This window comes from Capra hircus, chromosome 3 (assembly GCF_001704415.2).
Source record: "Capra hircus breed San Clemente chromosome 3, ASM170441v1, whole genome shotgun sequence".
Classification (NCBI taxonomy): Eukaryota; Metazoa; Chordata; class Mammalia; order Artiodactyla; family Bovidae; genus Capra; species Capra hircus.
In genome coordinates, this window is record NC_030810.1 from 112,616,503 (window position 1) to 112,630,221 (window position 13,719).

The 13,719-nt window shown below is 47.8% G+C and overlaps 1 protein-coding gene across 3 annotated transcripts in view; it reads right to left on the minus strand.

The window, feature by feature from the left end:
* OLFML2B (olfactomedin like 2B) overlaps window positions 1-13,404 on the minus strand; it is a 48,544-nt gene extending 35,140 nt beyond the window's left edge. For 2 of the 3 annotated variants that reach the window (XM_005677138.3, XM_005677137.3), the window contains exons 1-3: window positions 12,736-13,404; window positions 10,040-10,303; window positions 7,197-7,304 (exon numbers count right to left, since the gene is read on the minus strand). In XM_005677138.3, coding sequence (XP_005677195.2) covers window positions 7,197-7,304; window positions 10,040-10,303; window positions 12,736-12,909 — 546 coding nt within the window. In that variant the 5' untranslated portion in view covers window positions 12,910-13,404. The remainder of the gene's footprint in view (window positions 1-7,196; window positions 7,305-10,039; window positions 10,304-12,735) is intronic. The other variant, XM_005677139.3, reaches the window with a different exon arrangement.

The window sequence follows — 13,719 nt, forward strand, 5'->3', positions numbered from 1 at the left end:
CCCTTGGAAGGACTATTGCTATAAGTCTGGTTAGGAAAAACTGATGCTCCCAGGGCAACTAGCAATGATTTGAAGACGCTTATAAGGTTTATTAGAAAGAGTCTGGACAAGGAACCAGAAGACCTGAGCTCCAGCCTATTCTTTCCCAGCACTGTGTCTGTAGGAAAACCATTTAAATTTCCTTTGGTCTCACGTCTTATCCAGCTCATAGGAACAAAGAAACTAAATGTAAATGGGATGCTTTAAAACTACTACTGCTGCTGCTGCTGCTGCTGCTAAGTCGCTTCAGTCATGTCCAACTCTTTGTGACCCCAGGGACTATAGCTCACCAGGTTCCACGTCCACGGGATTCTCCAGGCAAGAATACTGGAGTGGGTTGCCATGCCCTCCTCCAGGGGATCTTCCTGACCCAGGGATTGAACCCATGTCTCCTGCAGTTCCTGCATTGCAGGCAGATCCTTTACCACTGAGCCCCCAGGGAAGCCACTAAGTAAAACCACTAAAGCTATACAAATATAAGGGATGATGATGATGATGACGATTATAAAGGTTCCAGTTCTTGCTACTAAACATTCCATAGTTTTGAAAAAGAGATAGCTCTCATCAATGTAACTATGGTTAGTTTTGGCGAAAACCCAGTGACTGTGACTGTTCAGAAGATAGATGCTGCTGGGTAGCGGCACTGCACCAAATTCACCCACAGCCCCATCCTTTGCCAGCAGAGAGGGCTCAGCTGCTAGGCAAGGCTGGAAACAGATTATAGCCCTTCAACAAAGCTCAGCGCACTGGCCTTCTCAGAGGCTGAGTGCCTGACCTTGGCCTCACGAGCACTGTGTTCTACCCCCAGAGCCGTCTTTCCCAGGCTGTGTTCTCCAGAGAGAACGAAAAACATGTGGCTGCCAAGGTCAGGTAAAAGCAGAAGAGGAGGCTGTCACTGATGTTCCTGCACATCTGGACGGTTCTAGGGGCCAAGAGAAAGGGAGGTACTTTTCAACTTCGAAGGTCCAACTGGATCCTGGTCTAATTCCTTAAGAACCCACTTGAAAAAATCAGAAGCTGGTTCTAAGGAGGGGAAAGAATCCCAAGCCTGCATGAAGTCCATTGGTAGTAAGATGCTGTTGACCATTCCTAATCCCATCAGTCTAGCTATTACTATCAGGGAAGGAAAGACTCAAGATGCCAAGTAGCCTGATTCTCTTAGGGAGCCCCTCCAGGAGGAGTGGGGTGATAAGAGTAAACTGGTAAGAAGATCCTACTGGGCACCTTGGCCTGCCTCCAAGTTTGGGCTCCAGTACCCTGACCCTGCTCATTAGGCCTCACAACTGAAGCGACCATGGACCTACCAACCCTCCCAGAGCAAACGGCCATGTTCAGACAGCACTTCATCCCAGCACTGAGGGAGTTAAGGCTACGGGTAGTTGAGGAGGCTCTGGTGTTCTCTATCTTTAAACACTTTTTTTAACTGGAGGATAATTGCTTTACAATGTTGTGCTGGTTTCTGCCGTACAGCAACATGAAGCAGCTGTACGTATACATGTATACCTTGGCTCTTGTGCCTCCCTCCCACCCCAATCCCCACCCTACTCCTCCAGGTCATCACAGAGTGCTGGGCCAAGCTCCCCATGTCATACAGCAGCTTCCCATCAGTTATCTGCTTTACATATCAGTTCAGTTCAGTTCAGTTCAGCCGCTCAGTTGTGTCTGACTCTTTGCAACCCCATGAACCGCAGCACGCCAGGCCTCCCTTCCCACCACCAACTCCTGGAGTCCACCCAAACCCATGTCCATTGAGTTGGTGATGCCATCCAACCATCTCATCCTCTGTTGTCCCCTTCTCCTCCCGCCCTCAATCTTTCCCAGCATCAGGGTCTTTTCAAATGAGTCAGCTCTTCGCATCAGGTGGCCAAAGTATTGGAGTTTCAGCTTCAACATCAGTCCTTCCAATGAACACCCAGGACTGATCTCCTTTAGGATGGACTGGTTGGATCTCCTTGCAGTCCAAGGGACTCTCAAGAGTCTTCTACAACACCACAGTTCAAATGAATCAATTCTTCTGCACTCAGTTTTCTTTATAGTCCAACTCTCACATTCATACACGACTCCTGGAAAAACCATAGCCTTGAATAGATGGGCCTTTGCTGGCAAAGTAATGTCTCTGTTTTTTAATATGCTGTCTAAGTTGGTCATAACTTTCCTTCCAAGAAGCAAGCATCTTTTAATTTCATGGCTGCAGTCACCATCTGCAGTGATTTTCAAGCCCCCAAAAATAAAGTCTGACACTGTTTCCACTGTTTCCCCATCTATCTGCCATGAAGTGATGGGACTGGATGCCATGATCTTAGTTTTCTGAATGCTGAGCTTTAAGCCAACTTTTTCACTCTCCTCTTTCACTTTCATCAAGAGACTCTTTAGTTCTTCACTTTCTGCCATGAGCGTGGTGTCATTTGCATATCTGAGGTTATTGATATTTCTCCCTGCAATCTTGATTCCAGCTTGTGCTTCTTCCAGCCCAGCATGTCTCATGACGTACTCTGCATATAAGTTAAATAAGCAGGGTGACAATATACAGCCTTGACGTACTCCTTTCTCTATTTGGAACCAGTCTGTTGTTCCATGTCCAGCTCTAATTGTAGCTTTCTGACCTGCATACAGGTTTGTCAAGAGGCAGGTCAGGTGGTCTGGTATTCCCATCTCTTGAAGAATTTTCCAGTTTATTGTGATCCACACAGTCAAAGGCTTTGGCATAGTCAATAAAGCAGAAATAGATGTTTTTCTGGAACTCTCTTGCTTTTGCGATGATCCAGCAGATGTTGACAATTTGATCTCTGGTTCCTCTGCCTCTTCTAAAACCAGCTTGAACTGGTCCTGGAAGTTCACGGTTCACATATTGCTGAAGTCTGGCTTGGAGAATTTTGAGCATTCCTTTACTAGCATGTGAGATGAGTTCAATTGTGCAGTAGTTTGAGCATTCTTTGTCATTGCCTTTCTTTGGGATTGGAATGAAAACTGACCTTTTCCAGTCCTGTGGTCCCTGCTGAGTTTTCCAAATTTGCTGGCATATTGAGTGCAGCACTTTCACAGCATCATCTTTCAGGATTTGAAATAGCTCAACTGGAATGCCATCACCTCCACTAGCTTTGCTCATAGTGATGCTTCCTAAGGCCCATTTGACTTCACATTCCAGGATGTCTGCTCTAGGTGAGTGCCCACACCATCATGATTATCTGGGTCGTGAAGATCTTTTTTGTACAGTTCTGTGTATTCTTGCCACCTCTTAATATCTTCTGCTTCTATTGGTGCATACCATTTCTGTCCTTTATTGAGCCCATCTTTGCATGAAATGTTCCCTTGGCATCTCTAATTTCCTTGAAGAGATCTCTAGTCTTTCCCATTCTATTGTTTTCCTCTATTTCTTTGCTTTATAGCTGAGGACAGCTTTCTTATCTCTCCTTGCTATTCTTTGGAACTCTGCATTCAAATGGGTCTGTCTTTCCTTTTCCTCTTAGCTTTTCGGTACCCTTCTTTTCACAGCTATTCCTAAGGCCTCCTCAGACAGCCATTTTGCTTTTTTGCATTTCTTTTTCTTGGGGATGGTCTTGATCCCTGTCTCCTGTACAATGTCACGAACCTCCGTCCTTAGTTCATCAGGCGCTCTATCGGATCTAATCCCTTGAAATCTATTTCTCACTTCTACTGTATAATCATAAGGGATTTGATTTAGGTTATATCTGAATGATCTGGTTGTTTTCCCTTCTTTCTCAATTTAAGTCTGAATTTGGTAATAAGGAGTTCATGATCTGAGCCACAGTCAGCTCCTGGTCTTGTTTTTGTTGACTGTATAGAGCTTCTCCATCTTTGGCTGCAAAGAATATAATCAATCTGATTTCGGTGTTGGCCATCTGGTGATGTCCATGTGTAGAGTCTTCTCTTGCATTGTTGGAAGAAGGTGTTTGCTATGACCAGTGTGTTCTCTTGGCAGAACTATATTAGCCTTTGCCCTGCTTTATTCTGTACTCCAAGGCCAAATCTGCCTGTTACTCCAGATGTTTTTGATTTCCTACTTTTGCATTCCAGTCCCCTATAATGAAAAGGACATCTTTTTTGGGTGTTAGTTCTAAAAGGTCTTGTAGGTCTTCAGAGAACCATTCAAATCAGCTTCTTCAGCATTACTGGTCGGGGCATAGACTTGGATTACCATGATATTGTATGGTTTGCCTTGGAAATGAACAGAGATTATTCTGTTGTTTCAGAGACTGCATCCAAGCACTGCATTTCGGACTCTTCTTACATACGGATTTGTCAATGCTACACTCTCGATTCGTCCCACTTTCTCCTTCTCCCATGTGTTCACAAGTCTGTCCTTTACATCTGCGTCTCTATCCTTGCCCTGCAAATAGGTTGATCTGTGCCATTTTTCTATATTCCATATATATGCATTAATATAGAATATTTGTTTTTCTCTTTCTGATTTATTTCACTCTGTATAATAGGCTCTAGTTTCATCCACCTCATTAGAACTGACTCAAATTTGTTTATTTTTTTGGCTGAGGTATATTGGAAAAGACTCTGATGCTGGGAGGGATTGGGAGCAGGGGGAGAAGGGGACGACAGAGGATGAGATGGCTGGGTGGCGTCACTGACTCGATGGACGTGAGTCTGAGTGAACTCCAGGAGTTGCTGATGGACAGGGAGGCCTGGCATGCTGCGATTCATGGGGTTGCAAAGAGTCAGACACGACTGAGCGACTGAACTGAACTGAAATATTCCCTTGTATATACGTACCACAATTTCTTTATCCATTCATCTGTCAATGGACTTTGAGGTTGCTTCCATGTCCTGACTATTGTAAATGTTCAATAGAAATGAACATTGGGATACATGTGGCTTTTTGAATTATGGTTTTCTCAGGGTACATGCCCAGTAGTGGGCTTGCTGGGTCATATGGTAGTGTTATTCCTAGGTTTTTAGGGAATCTCCATACTGTTCTCCACAGTGGCTGTATCAGTTTACATTCCCATCAACAGTACAGGAGGGTTCCCTTTTCTCCACATTCTCTCCAGCATTTATTGTTTGTAGATTTTTTTGATGATGGTCATTCTGTCGGGTATGAGGTGATACCTCATTGTAGTTTTGATTTGCATTTCTCTAATAATCAGCCATCCTGAGCATCTTCTCATGTGATGTTGGCCATCTGTATGTGGTGGTCTCTTTCTGGGAACGTTTTAGGAGTGTAAGGAGTGTGCTGAAATCAATCCTTGAAACCATAACGTTTCATCATCCTTTTCTCAGTTCTCCTGGCAAAGCAACAGAGGGATATTTGCCCCCACTCTCTCATTGGTCATAACCTGAGTACTTTGTTCAACTTTATCCCCTCAGGAAACACACACAGTAGGCAGCGGACCTTTCCCACTTCACAGATGGGAAAAGTGAGATATGGCTGCGTGGGCATGGCAAACAAAGAGTAATTCACTGTCCTGAGTCCTGGTCCAGTGGCTTTTTTTGCCCGCCTGAGGAGCCTGGCATCCGGTCCCATCACTTCATGGGAAATAGATGGGGAAACAGTGGAAACAGTTTCAGACTTTATTTTGGGGGGCTCCAAAAACACTGCAGATGGTGACTGCAGCCACGAAATTAAAAGACGCTTACTCCTTGGAAGAAAAGTTATGACCAACCTAGATAGTATATTCAAAAGCAGAGACATTACTTTGCCGACTAAGGTCCATCTAGTCAAGGCTATGGTTTTTCCTGTGGTCATGTATGGATGTGAGAGTTGGACTGTGAAGAAGGCTGAGTGCCGAAGAACTGATGCTTTTGAAGTGTGGTGTTGGAGAAGACTCTTGAGAGTCCCTTGGACTGCAAGGAGATGCAACCAGTCCATTCTGAAGGAGATCAGCCCTGGGATTTCTTTGGAAGGAATGATGCTAAAGCTGAAGCTCCACTACTTTGGCCACCTCATGCAAAGAGTTGACTCATTGGAAAAGACTCTGATGCTGGGAGGGATTGGGGGTAGGAGGAGAAGGGGATGACAGAGGATGAGATGGCTGGATGGCATCACGGACTCGATGGATGTGAGTCTGAGTGAACTCCGGGAGATGGTGATGGACAGGGAGGCCTGGCGTGCTGCAATTCATGGGGTTGCAAAGAGTCGGACACGACTGAGCGACTGAACTGAACTGAGCTGAACTGAAGAGCCTTACATACACCTTCTTACTTACATCTGCTATCTCAACTAATCACCCACCAGGGAACCTCAGCTTCTCCATGAGAGACCCCCCAAAGCCCACTTTTTCATGAGGAATAATAATATATTTACAGTCATCTCATTATTAAATTTATCTTACATTAACATTCTACAAAGTAAATAGTTTTCTACTTGAAGTAGCAGCTCTTTGAGCCACTGCTTCAAGAATTCATTCAAGGACTGGATGCCAGTCAATAAACTTCTCATCCATCAGGCTGAACGATGATCATTCCTTTTCTGATAATTACATGATTGCTTATTTACATGTTGAAGCATCACAACAACAAATCAATGTCAACATTACTGTTTACAACTTCAATCTCCCATCAGCTGTGAAAACCATAGCTCCAGCTGTGCATCTCTTTCGAACTCAGTCATATAAATGCATCTCTGTCTACGGACATTACATTACTAGTCTACTTTTCCTGGAGGTGAGCAGCCTGAATGGTTTCCAATAAGGGGTATTATTTATTAGTAAACATTTTATGTCTTTTTTTTCTAAAATGGATTTGAGATGGATTATTGCCCCTTCTCTCTGACACACACAGAGACATGCACCAGAATAGTTTCTTTAAGAAAGGAAATTATTAACCATATACCCAGAAGAGAGATGACTCCACCTTAAAATATGAAGTAAGATGCTTATTGTACTTTTTACATTTTATTCAGCTCTGAGTTCCCTCGAAGTCAAGGGGAAAGTAGATATACATTGTTTAGTGGTTCTTATATATGGAAAAAAGAAAGTATTTACATTTATATTTCACTATTTCTTTTTATCACCAACAATTTGGCATGATTTTGGATGAGTGTTTTATGTGTATTTTTTTTCTTCCCAAAGAATAATGAGTTAAATATAACCAGGGTACATGCTTTCTGAAGAAAAGGCTTTGGTTGACTTTAATACACTTTGAGGTTTGATCAAGAGAAAGATAAAGAAATCTAGAATCTTCCTTACCTCCTCCAGCTTGTCCACTCGCCCCACCAGTTTGGTGGTAACTGAATGCAGCTTCAGGAGATCCAAGCCGTAGAAAGCTCCTTCCAGCATGTCTATAATGGTGGAGAGCTACAAAACAAGGGCAGGCATCAGTCCAAGCCTGGTGCAGATAGACCGAGAGGGAGACGTCTCTGTGTCGGAGGGTGGACAGGGACACCACTAGCCAGGAATTGCGAGGTGGCCCTCAGAAACTGGCGCTTATGCAGGCGGATAGGCAGATCCAATGGTGTAGATGTGTTCTGTCTACGAGTATATGGCTAAGAAGATAGAATCCTACAAGTCAACTGAGGTCTGAATAGCTTCACCAAACTGCTTGTACTTCCTTTATTAAGTCTATCAGTTGGATGCATGTCTGTCTTTCCTACTAGACTGTGAGCTCCTTGAAAGCAGTGTAATGTCATCTTCATCCTCGATTCCCCATGATACCCTGGCCCATAACAAGTGATATATAAACTCAACAAAGTGGCTTGTTAACATCCGTGCCTTGAGGATATGCTTCTGAAATACTTCCATGCAGTGTCTGCTGAAGTCCCTGGAAGGCACCAGCAAGCTTTACCTTAGCACTAAAAGCAAAACTGCCCCTGGGAGGTAAAAGAGACCCAGAGGCCCACCTTTAAGGTGGCAAGTTGTCATGGGTACCCAGCTTTCTCAATTTTTTTTGACACTGTCCTCCCTGCCAGTACAGATCCAGTGGGAGAAAGGTGGCTGAGGTGCTGGTGACATCCAGGTCATGCAAAGTTTAGGCACAGGAAGCGTGAGAGATGCTTAAAGTGAGCCTCCCTGCCAAGGACTATCCCTGGGAAAGTCTGCTGGACATACGTGTGCCCCACAGCCTTTCTATCAGATAAGAACTCTGTGTGTGAAGCGCTCATGTTTCAAAGATCTCTTTCCTCTCCGTCAGAGGACGATAGCTGAAGCCTAGGTGAGAGCCACGGAAGGGCAGCCAGTGAGCGATGATTCTCTCCTAAAATGTTGCCTGCTATTGTTTCAGAACCCCCAAGAGTCCAATCCTATAACTAAGTGATTGTGCCTTTGGTTCAGAAATTGTTTCACAGCAGAGCTGCAGCTCTGAGTGACATGGCTGAATTCTGGGACACTCATTTTAGTGGTAAACCCTGCTGCTGCTGCTGCTGCTGCTAAGTCGCTTCAGTCATGTCTGACCCTGTGCGACCCCATAGATGGCAGCCCACCGGGCTCCCCCATCCCTGGGATTCTCCAGGCAAGAACACTGGAGTGGGTTGCCATTTCCTCCTCCAATGCATGAAAGGGAAAAGTGAAAGTGAAGTTGCTCAGTCATGTCCGACTCTTAGGGACCCCATGGACTGCAGCCTACCAGGCTCCTCCGTCCATGGGATTTTCCAGGCAAGAGTACTAGAGTGGGGTGAAACCCAACTCTGCTTAAAGGAATATCAGTGACGACCAGTTACCAAGTGTGCGCCAGCTTCTGGCATAGCAGTAGCACTTTACATGGTCATTCATTATTGGAGTGTGTCTGTCGAGCCCCAACTATATGCCAGTCATTGTGCCAAGTACTCAATAGTTGTCATCTCATCTATTCTCAAAACCCTCAATGGTAGATGTTATTCTTCCTACTGTTTAATTCGAGGAGACTGAGGTCAGGCCAGTTGAATAACTTGCATATCACCATGTAGCAAGCACTAGCAATGATTTGAACCCAAGTCTGACTCTAAATCAAGCTTATCCCATGAGCCCACACTACAGATGAAGCGGGGAAGGTGGGGATCAGATGAAGGCCTTAGCTGACCTATGCGGCTGCCCCAGATAGGGCCTGAGTTTCCCTACCCTGTGGTCCAGGATTATAGGATTCCAATTATGAGTATAGTTGCTTTACAATGTTGTGTTATTTTCTACTGTACAGCAAAAATGAATCAGCCATACATGTACATATTATTGCTGTTGTTCAGTTGCTAAGTCATGTCAGGTATTCATATATCTTCTCCTTTTTGGATTTACTTTCCATTCAGGAAACCCATTCGTGTCTGACTCTTTGCGACCCCATGGACTATAGCCTGCCAGGCTCCTCTGTCCATGGAATTCTCCAGGCAAGAATACTGGAGTGGGTTGCCATGCCCTCCTCCAGGGAATCTTCCTGACCCAGGGACTGAACTTGGGTCTCCTGCACTGCAGGCAGATTCTTTACCATCTAAGCCACCAGGGAAGCCCTTCAGGTCACTAGAGAATTAAGAGTTCCCTGTGCTATATAGTATATTCTCATTAGTTATATATTTTATACACAGTATCAATAGTATATATGTGCCAATCCCAGTCTCCCAATTCCTCCCCCCTCCCTCTTTCCCCTTGGTATCTATACACTTGTCTCTAGGTCTGTGTCTACAGGATTGCAGTTTGCTGGTTGGACCTAGGGCAGGCCCCAGGCCTCTTCTTCCCTGGGTCACCCAGCTCCTGCACTGAGGACTAAAGGCTCGCTGCTCTCTGTGTGTCTCTGGGGTGCCTGCTGTGCTGACAGTAAATCATGGCAGCAACTTTCCTGGAGAAGAACGCTGAGTTCTTTTGGCCAGCTGGGTCTGGCAGCTGCTCCCAGGCCCGGCCTCCTTGGCTCCAAAAGAGAGGGAGGCATACTTTGCTCTAGGCATCACCCTCAGACGTTAGAGTTGCAAATGACCAGTCTGTCAGTTCGTCAGCTCCGGATCCGCACACAACACTCTCCGGCCCAGAGCCTGACCTCCTTTAAAGGCTAAAACAGGGCCCACTTACTCCAAGCAAAAGCCTTGTCAGACTCATGGGTCCCTCTCACCCAGGCCTCACCCTCCGCCAGGTCCTACCTTCAAGTCCCGGCTGTCTGCCTCCCGAAGCTTCTGGAGCCTGAAGTCTCCCTCGCAGGGATTGAGGGCGGACGGAGGTGCCACGCAGGCACACTTGCAGGAGGACCCCGAGGTGATGGTCTCCACTGTGTAGAAGTCTTCCTTCCGGGAGGCCCCCGCGTTGACCCGCTGGCAGGCGTCTCGGCCCAGGGGTCGCACTACACACTTACACTGGCAGTCCGAGCCCTCAGACACGGCCTTGACTTTGTCATAGTCTCCCAGCAGCTAGACAAAGACAGAGAGACCGGGTTGGGGCTGTGCAAACACCAGCATCCGTCAGGGTCCCGAAAAAGGCTCTACATTCACTGTGTCAGATGTGCTGCTGGCCAGAGATCTCCGATAACTCTGGTGCGGAGTTGAAGGGGTCATCGCAACACAATTTGCTGACTCTAGCATTTCCTGGAAGGCACTCTGAGTTCAGCTCTCTTTACTTATTTTGGAAAGGAGTGCATTTCTCAGGGAGCCTTAGTCTTTTATCACTTAAAGGAAAAAAACAAATAAGCTCCATCATTCTTCCAACAGTACTTGCCTCAGCTAGAATCCAGATTTAGACTGAACAGGGAAAGGAGAAAGGATTGACGGAGGGATTGGAAAACTGACATTCCAATTTCAAGACTACTGGCTTCTGTTCCCCTTCATTCATTCTCCATTTATTGAGTGCCACCTTGGGACTAAGCTTGGTGCTATGAGAGGTAAAGCGATGAATGGGCCAGAGAGCCTGATCTCAAGAGCTTACTGTGCAAGAGGTCTCTAAGTTACGATCACACCAAGCAGTGAGCGGTAAGTACCCCGGATGTGGGAGTCCAGTGGGAGCTCCAACAGAAGGCCACAGAGCGTGGCTTCTAGAGGGAAGTGGTATCTGATGTGGCCTCAAAGGATGAGTTAGATTTGGAAAAAAGAAACTGGGAGGAGAGAGACAGATGCAGATGTCAGTAGGTTTACTCAGCCCAAGGGTTCATTTGGCTCCTAGAATAGCTTCTGCACCCAAACCCCAGGCCAAAGCCAGGAAAGCAAGCTGGCAGCAGTTGCTGCCTCCACAGTGCTAAACATTTCCTTCCGAGTGCTCGCCCAGGCAGGAAAACACGCAGTGGCAGGCAGGCTGGAACCACAATCCTAGGCACTTGCTGGGGACAAGGCTCCTCCCCAGCTCCTCTGCAAGACATCCTATATCCCCAAGGTCACGGCTCCCTCTGTGGGCACAGGGAACGGTTTCCTTCCTTTGACTAATGACCCTGGCAGGCAAGCTCTGGGCTTGTTGGAGTGGACATGTTCCTGGGATGCAGTTGGGGGAGAGAAGTCTTGTCATGTTTTTCTTGCAAAGGTTGGGTTTCTTCTAATACTAATATTTGTGTTAGGACTGTTGTCAAAGGCAGAATGGATCAGTGGAAGACAGAGTTATAGTTCAAGATGACTTAAGTGGCCGGTCTTTATGGGCCGATGGAAAATCATAGCTGTCTGTTCTCCGAAACTCTGCTTAGATTCCTGTATAGCCCTACTCAGAGACTCTGGGTGAATTCCTTCCTTTCAGGAGGCTCAAGTTTCAGGAAAGTTTTTGTTGATGGTCCTCCAGAGGCCCAGTGTGATGGATTTTTAAGTCTTTTTGATTTAGGGGTCAGTGCGAGGTTATGGATGAGCATAGGGCATATATTAGCATCATTCTTAAAGGAAGGGTGAGGTGACTAGTGTCTGATAAATGCCAAAGTGGAGCCGATCATTCTTTCTACAGGAAGGAGTCAAGGACCCCAGTCCAAGGGCTTATTAGAGGCACAGGGAGCACTATAGGGATCCTTTTTCAGCCGTCCCTCCTCCTTAGGATTAAGGTGACACCCACCACACAATCATCAGGCCGGTCCTGGAAAGCATGCAATAAACAGTCTAGAGAGAACTGTGTTTTCCTGTCATGAGATCAGGGCTGCAGACGGTCAGAGGACCTGGGTCTGCCCATCTCTAGGGCCCTTTACCGTTTCAAGCCTTATGGTCCTTATCTATAGAGCAGGAGTAAGCACGCGTGAGGATTGAGGCAAATTAAACTAGTGAACGCTCTCTGTAAAAGGATGCGTTACAGATCCTGTGCCTACCCGCTGTCACTGCCCGCTCCGACACCATCTGCCAGACCTGAGTGGATCTGCATTTCCACCTCATCTCCCCAGTGTGAGGGGGGCACTTACCATCAGTGCCAAAGTTTGGGGCTCACCTCACGTTCATCACACTTGTTGCGGCTCTCTTTCCTCCCTGGGGGTCTCACTCAATGTCATGAAATATCTCCCCATGGGTTACACCATCTGCCTTCGGTCCAACACGCCCGCCTGTTTTCACATTCCAGTTCTGACAAACAGCCACACAGACAAGAGATGGCCATACTTTCCACAACCCTTGAACCAAAAGGTTTTGATATTTTTTCTTTCTTCTCAGGGAGTTGTGACGTGTCTCCCCTTCCTTCTCCTCTCCTTTTTCCTGATCTGTAACCTTGAAAGACCCTATGACTTTGAGAGGAGGACCCATGTCTTTTCAGTTAAGAAAATGTTCTGATAAATGAGAAGCAAAAGCCCTGGCTAATGGAGGGACAACCAGCTGCCTCTGAACGCTTCAGCGAGGACCGTCTTAAGGCTCTTGCCATCACTGGGGCAAAAGGAGTGGGCACGGGACTCGCAGCCTACCTGAGATAAAACGTTCTCCTGGTTGTCTGCTTCGTTTTGCAGAGTCTCATCCTCTGTGGGTGCCACCGTCTGCACATCTGGGGGCTCGGTCGTCCCGGTGGGGGCAGAGCTGTACCCCCAGCCCAGAGTCGTAACCAGAGAGAAGCAGAGAACTAGCGGCAAAGACTTGGCCATGAGGAAGGCGACAAGAGGGAGCTCGGCCCCTTGGAAGAATGGCTGGGGTCCGGTGCGGAGGGGGCAGGGGGAGCGGGTATCTCAGCAAGGAGTGAGGCGAGAGGGTGTCTTGGCTGGAGCCCCAGAGTGACTGCTCTAGAGCTGGGTGCGGCCGGGCAGGGCAGGAATGTGCGCCCCAGAGACCCTGGTCATCTCCTTCCCGACGCGATCAGCCGGTAGACAGTGGGGCGCAGGGCAGGAGGAGTGACAGGAAGGTGGAGGTGGCAAGGCGAGCGCGTCGTCCTCTGGAGAGGGCTCAGGTGGAAGGAGCGGGTCCGGCGGATGCGAGCCGGGCGATGCGCGCCGGGGCGGGCGGCGGGAAGCCTGGGGGCGCACCCGGGCCCTGTGGGAGTGCGGGGCCGGCAGCGGCGGCGGTGGCGAGGGCTGCTGGGCCAGGGCGCCGCGCAGCGCTGGCGCGGAGGGAGGGCGGAGCCTCTATTGTGCCGGGCCGCGGGGATGCAGCCAGTTACCGCGCGGAGGAGGAGGAGGACCGGGAAGCGCCCTGGGCTCGGGCGGCGGGGAGACCAGCCGACCCCGCCCCCGACTCGACCTCAGCTGCTGCTCACGCCCTCCAGGGGTGACGTCGGAAGGGCGCCTCTTTCATCTGACCGCAAAGGGGAGAGAAGTTACCCTGAGCCGGGTGCTTGAAGTTCGGGGATCCCTTGTGCCCATTCTCTCCGAAGGAGCGAGTTTCCTGTGGGTTGGCAGGTAGGCACCAAGAGCTGTCTCCAAGCGAGAGCCAGTATAGATGGATCCTCAGCAACCCCTTTT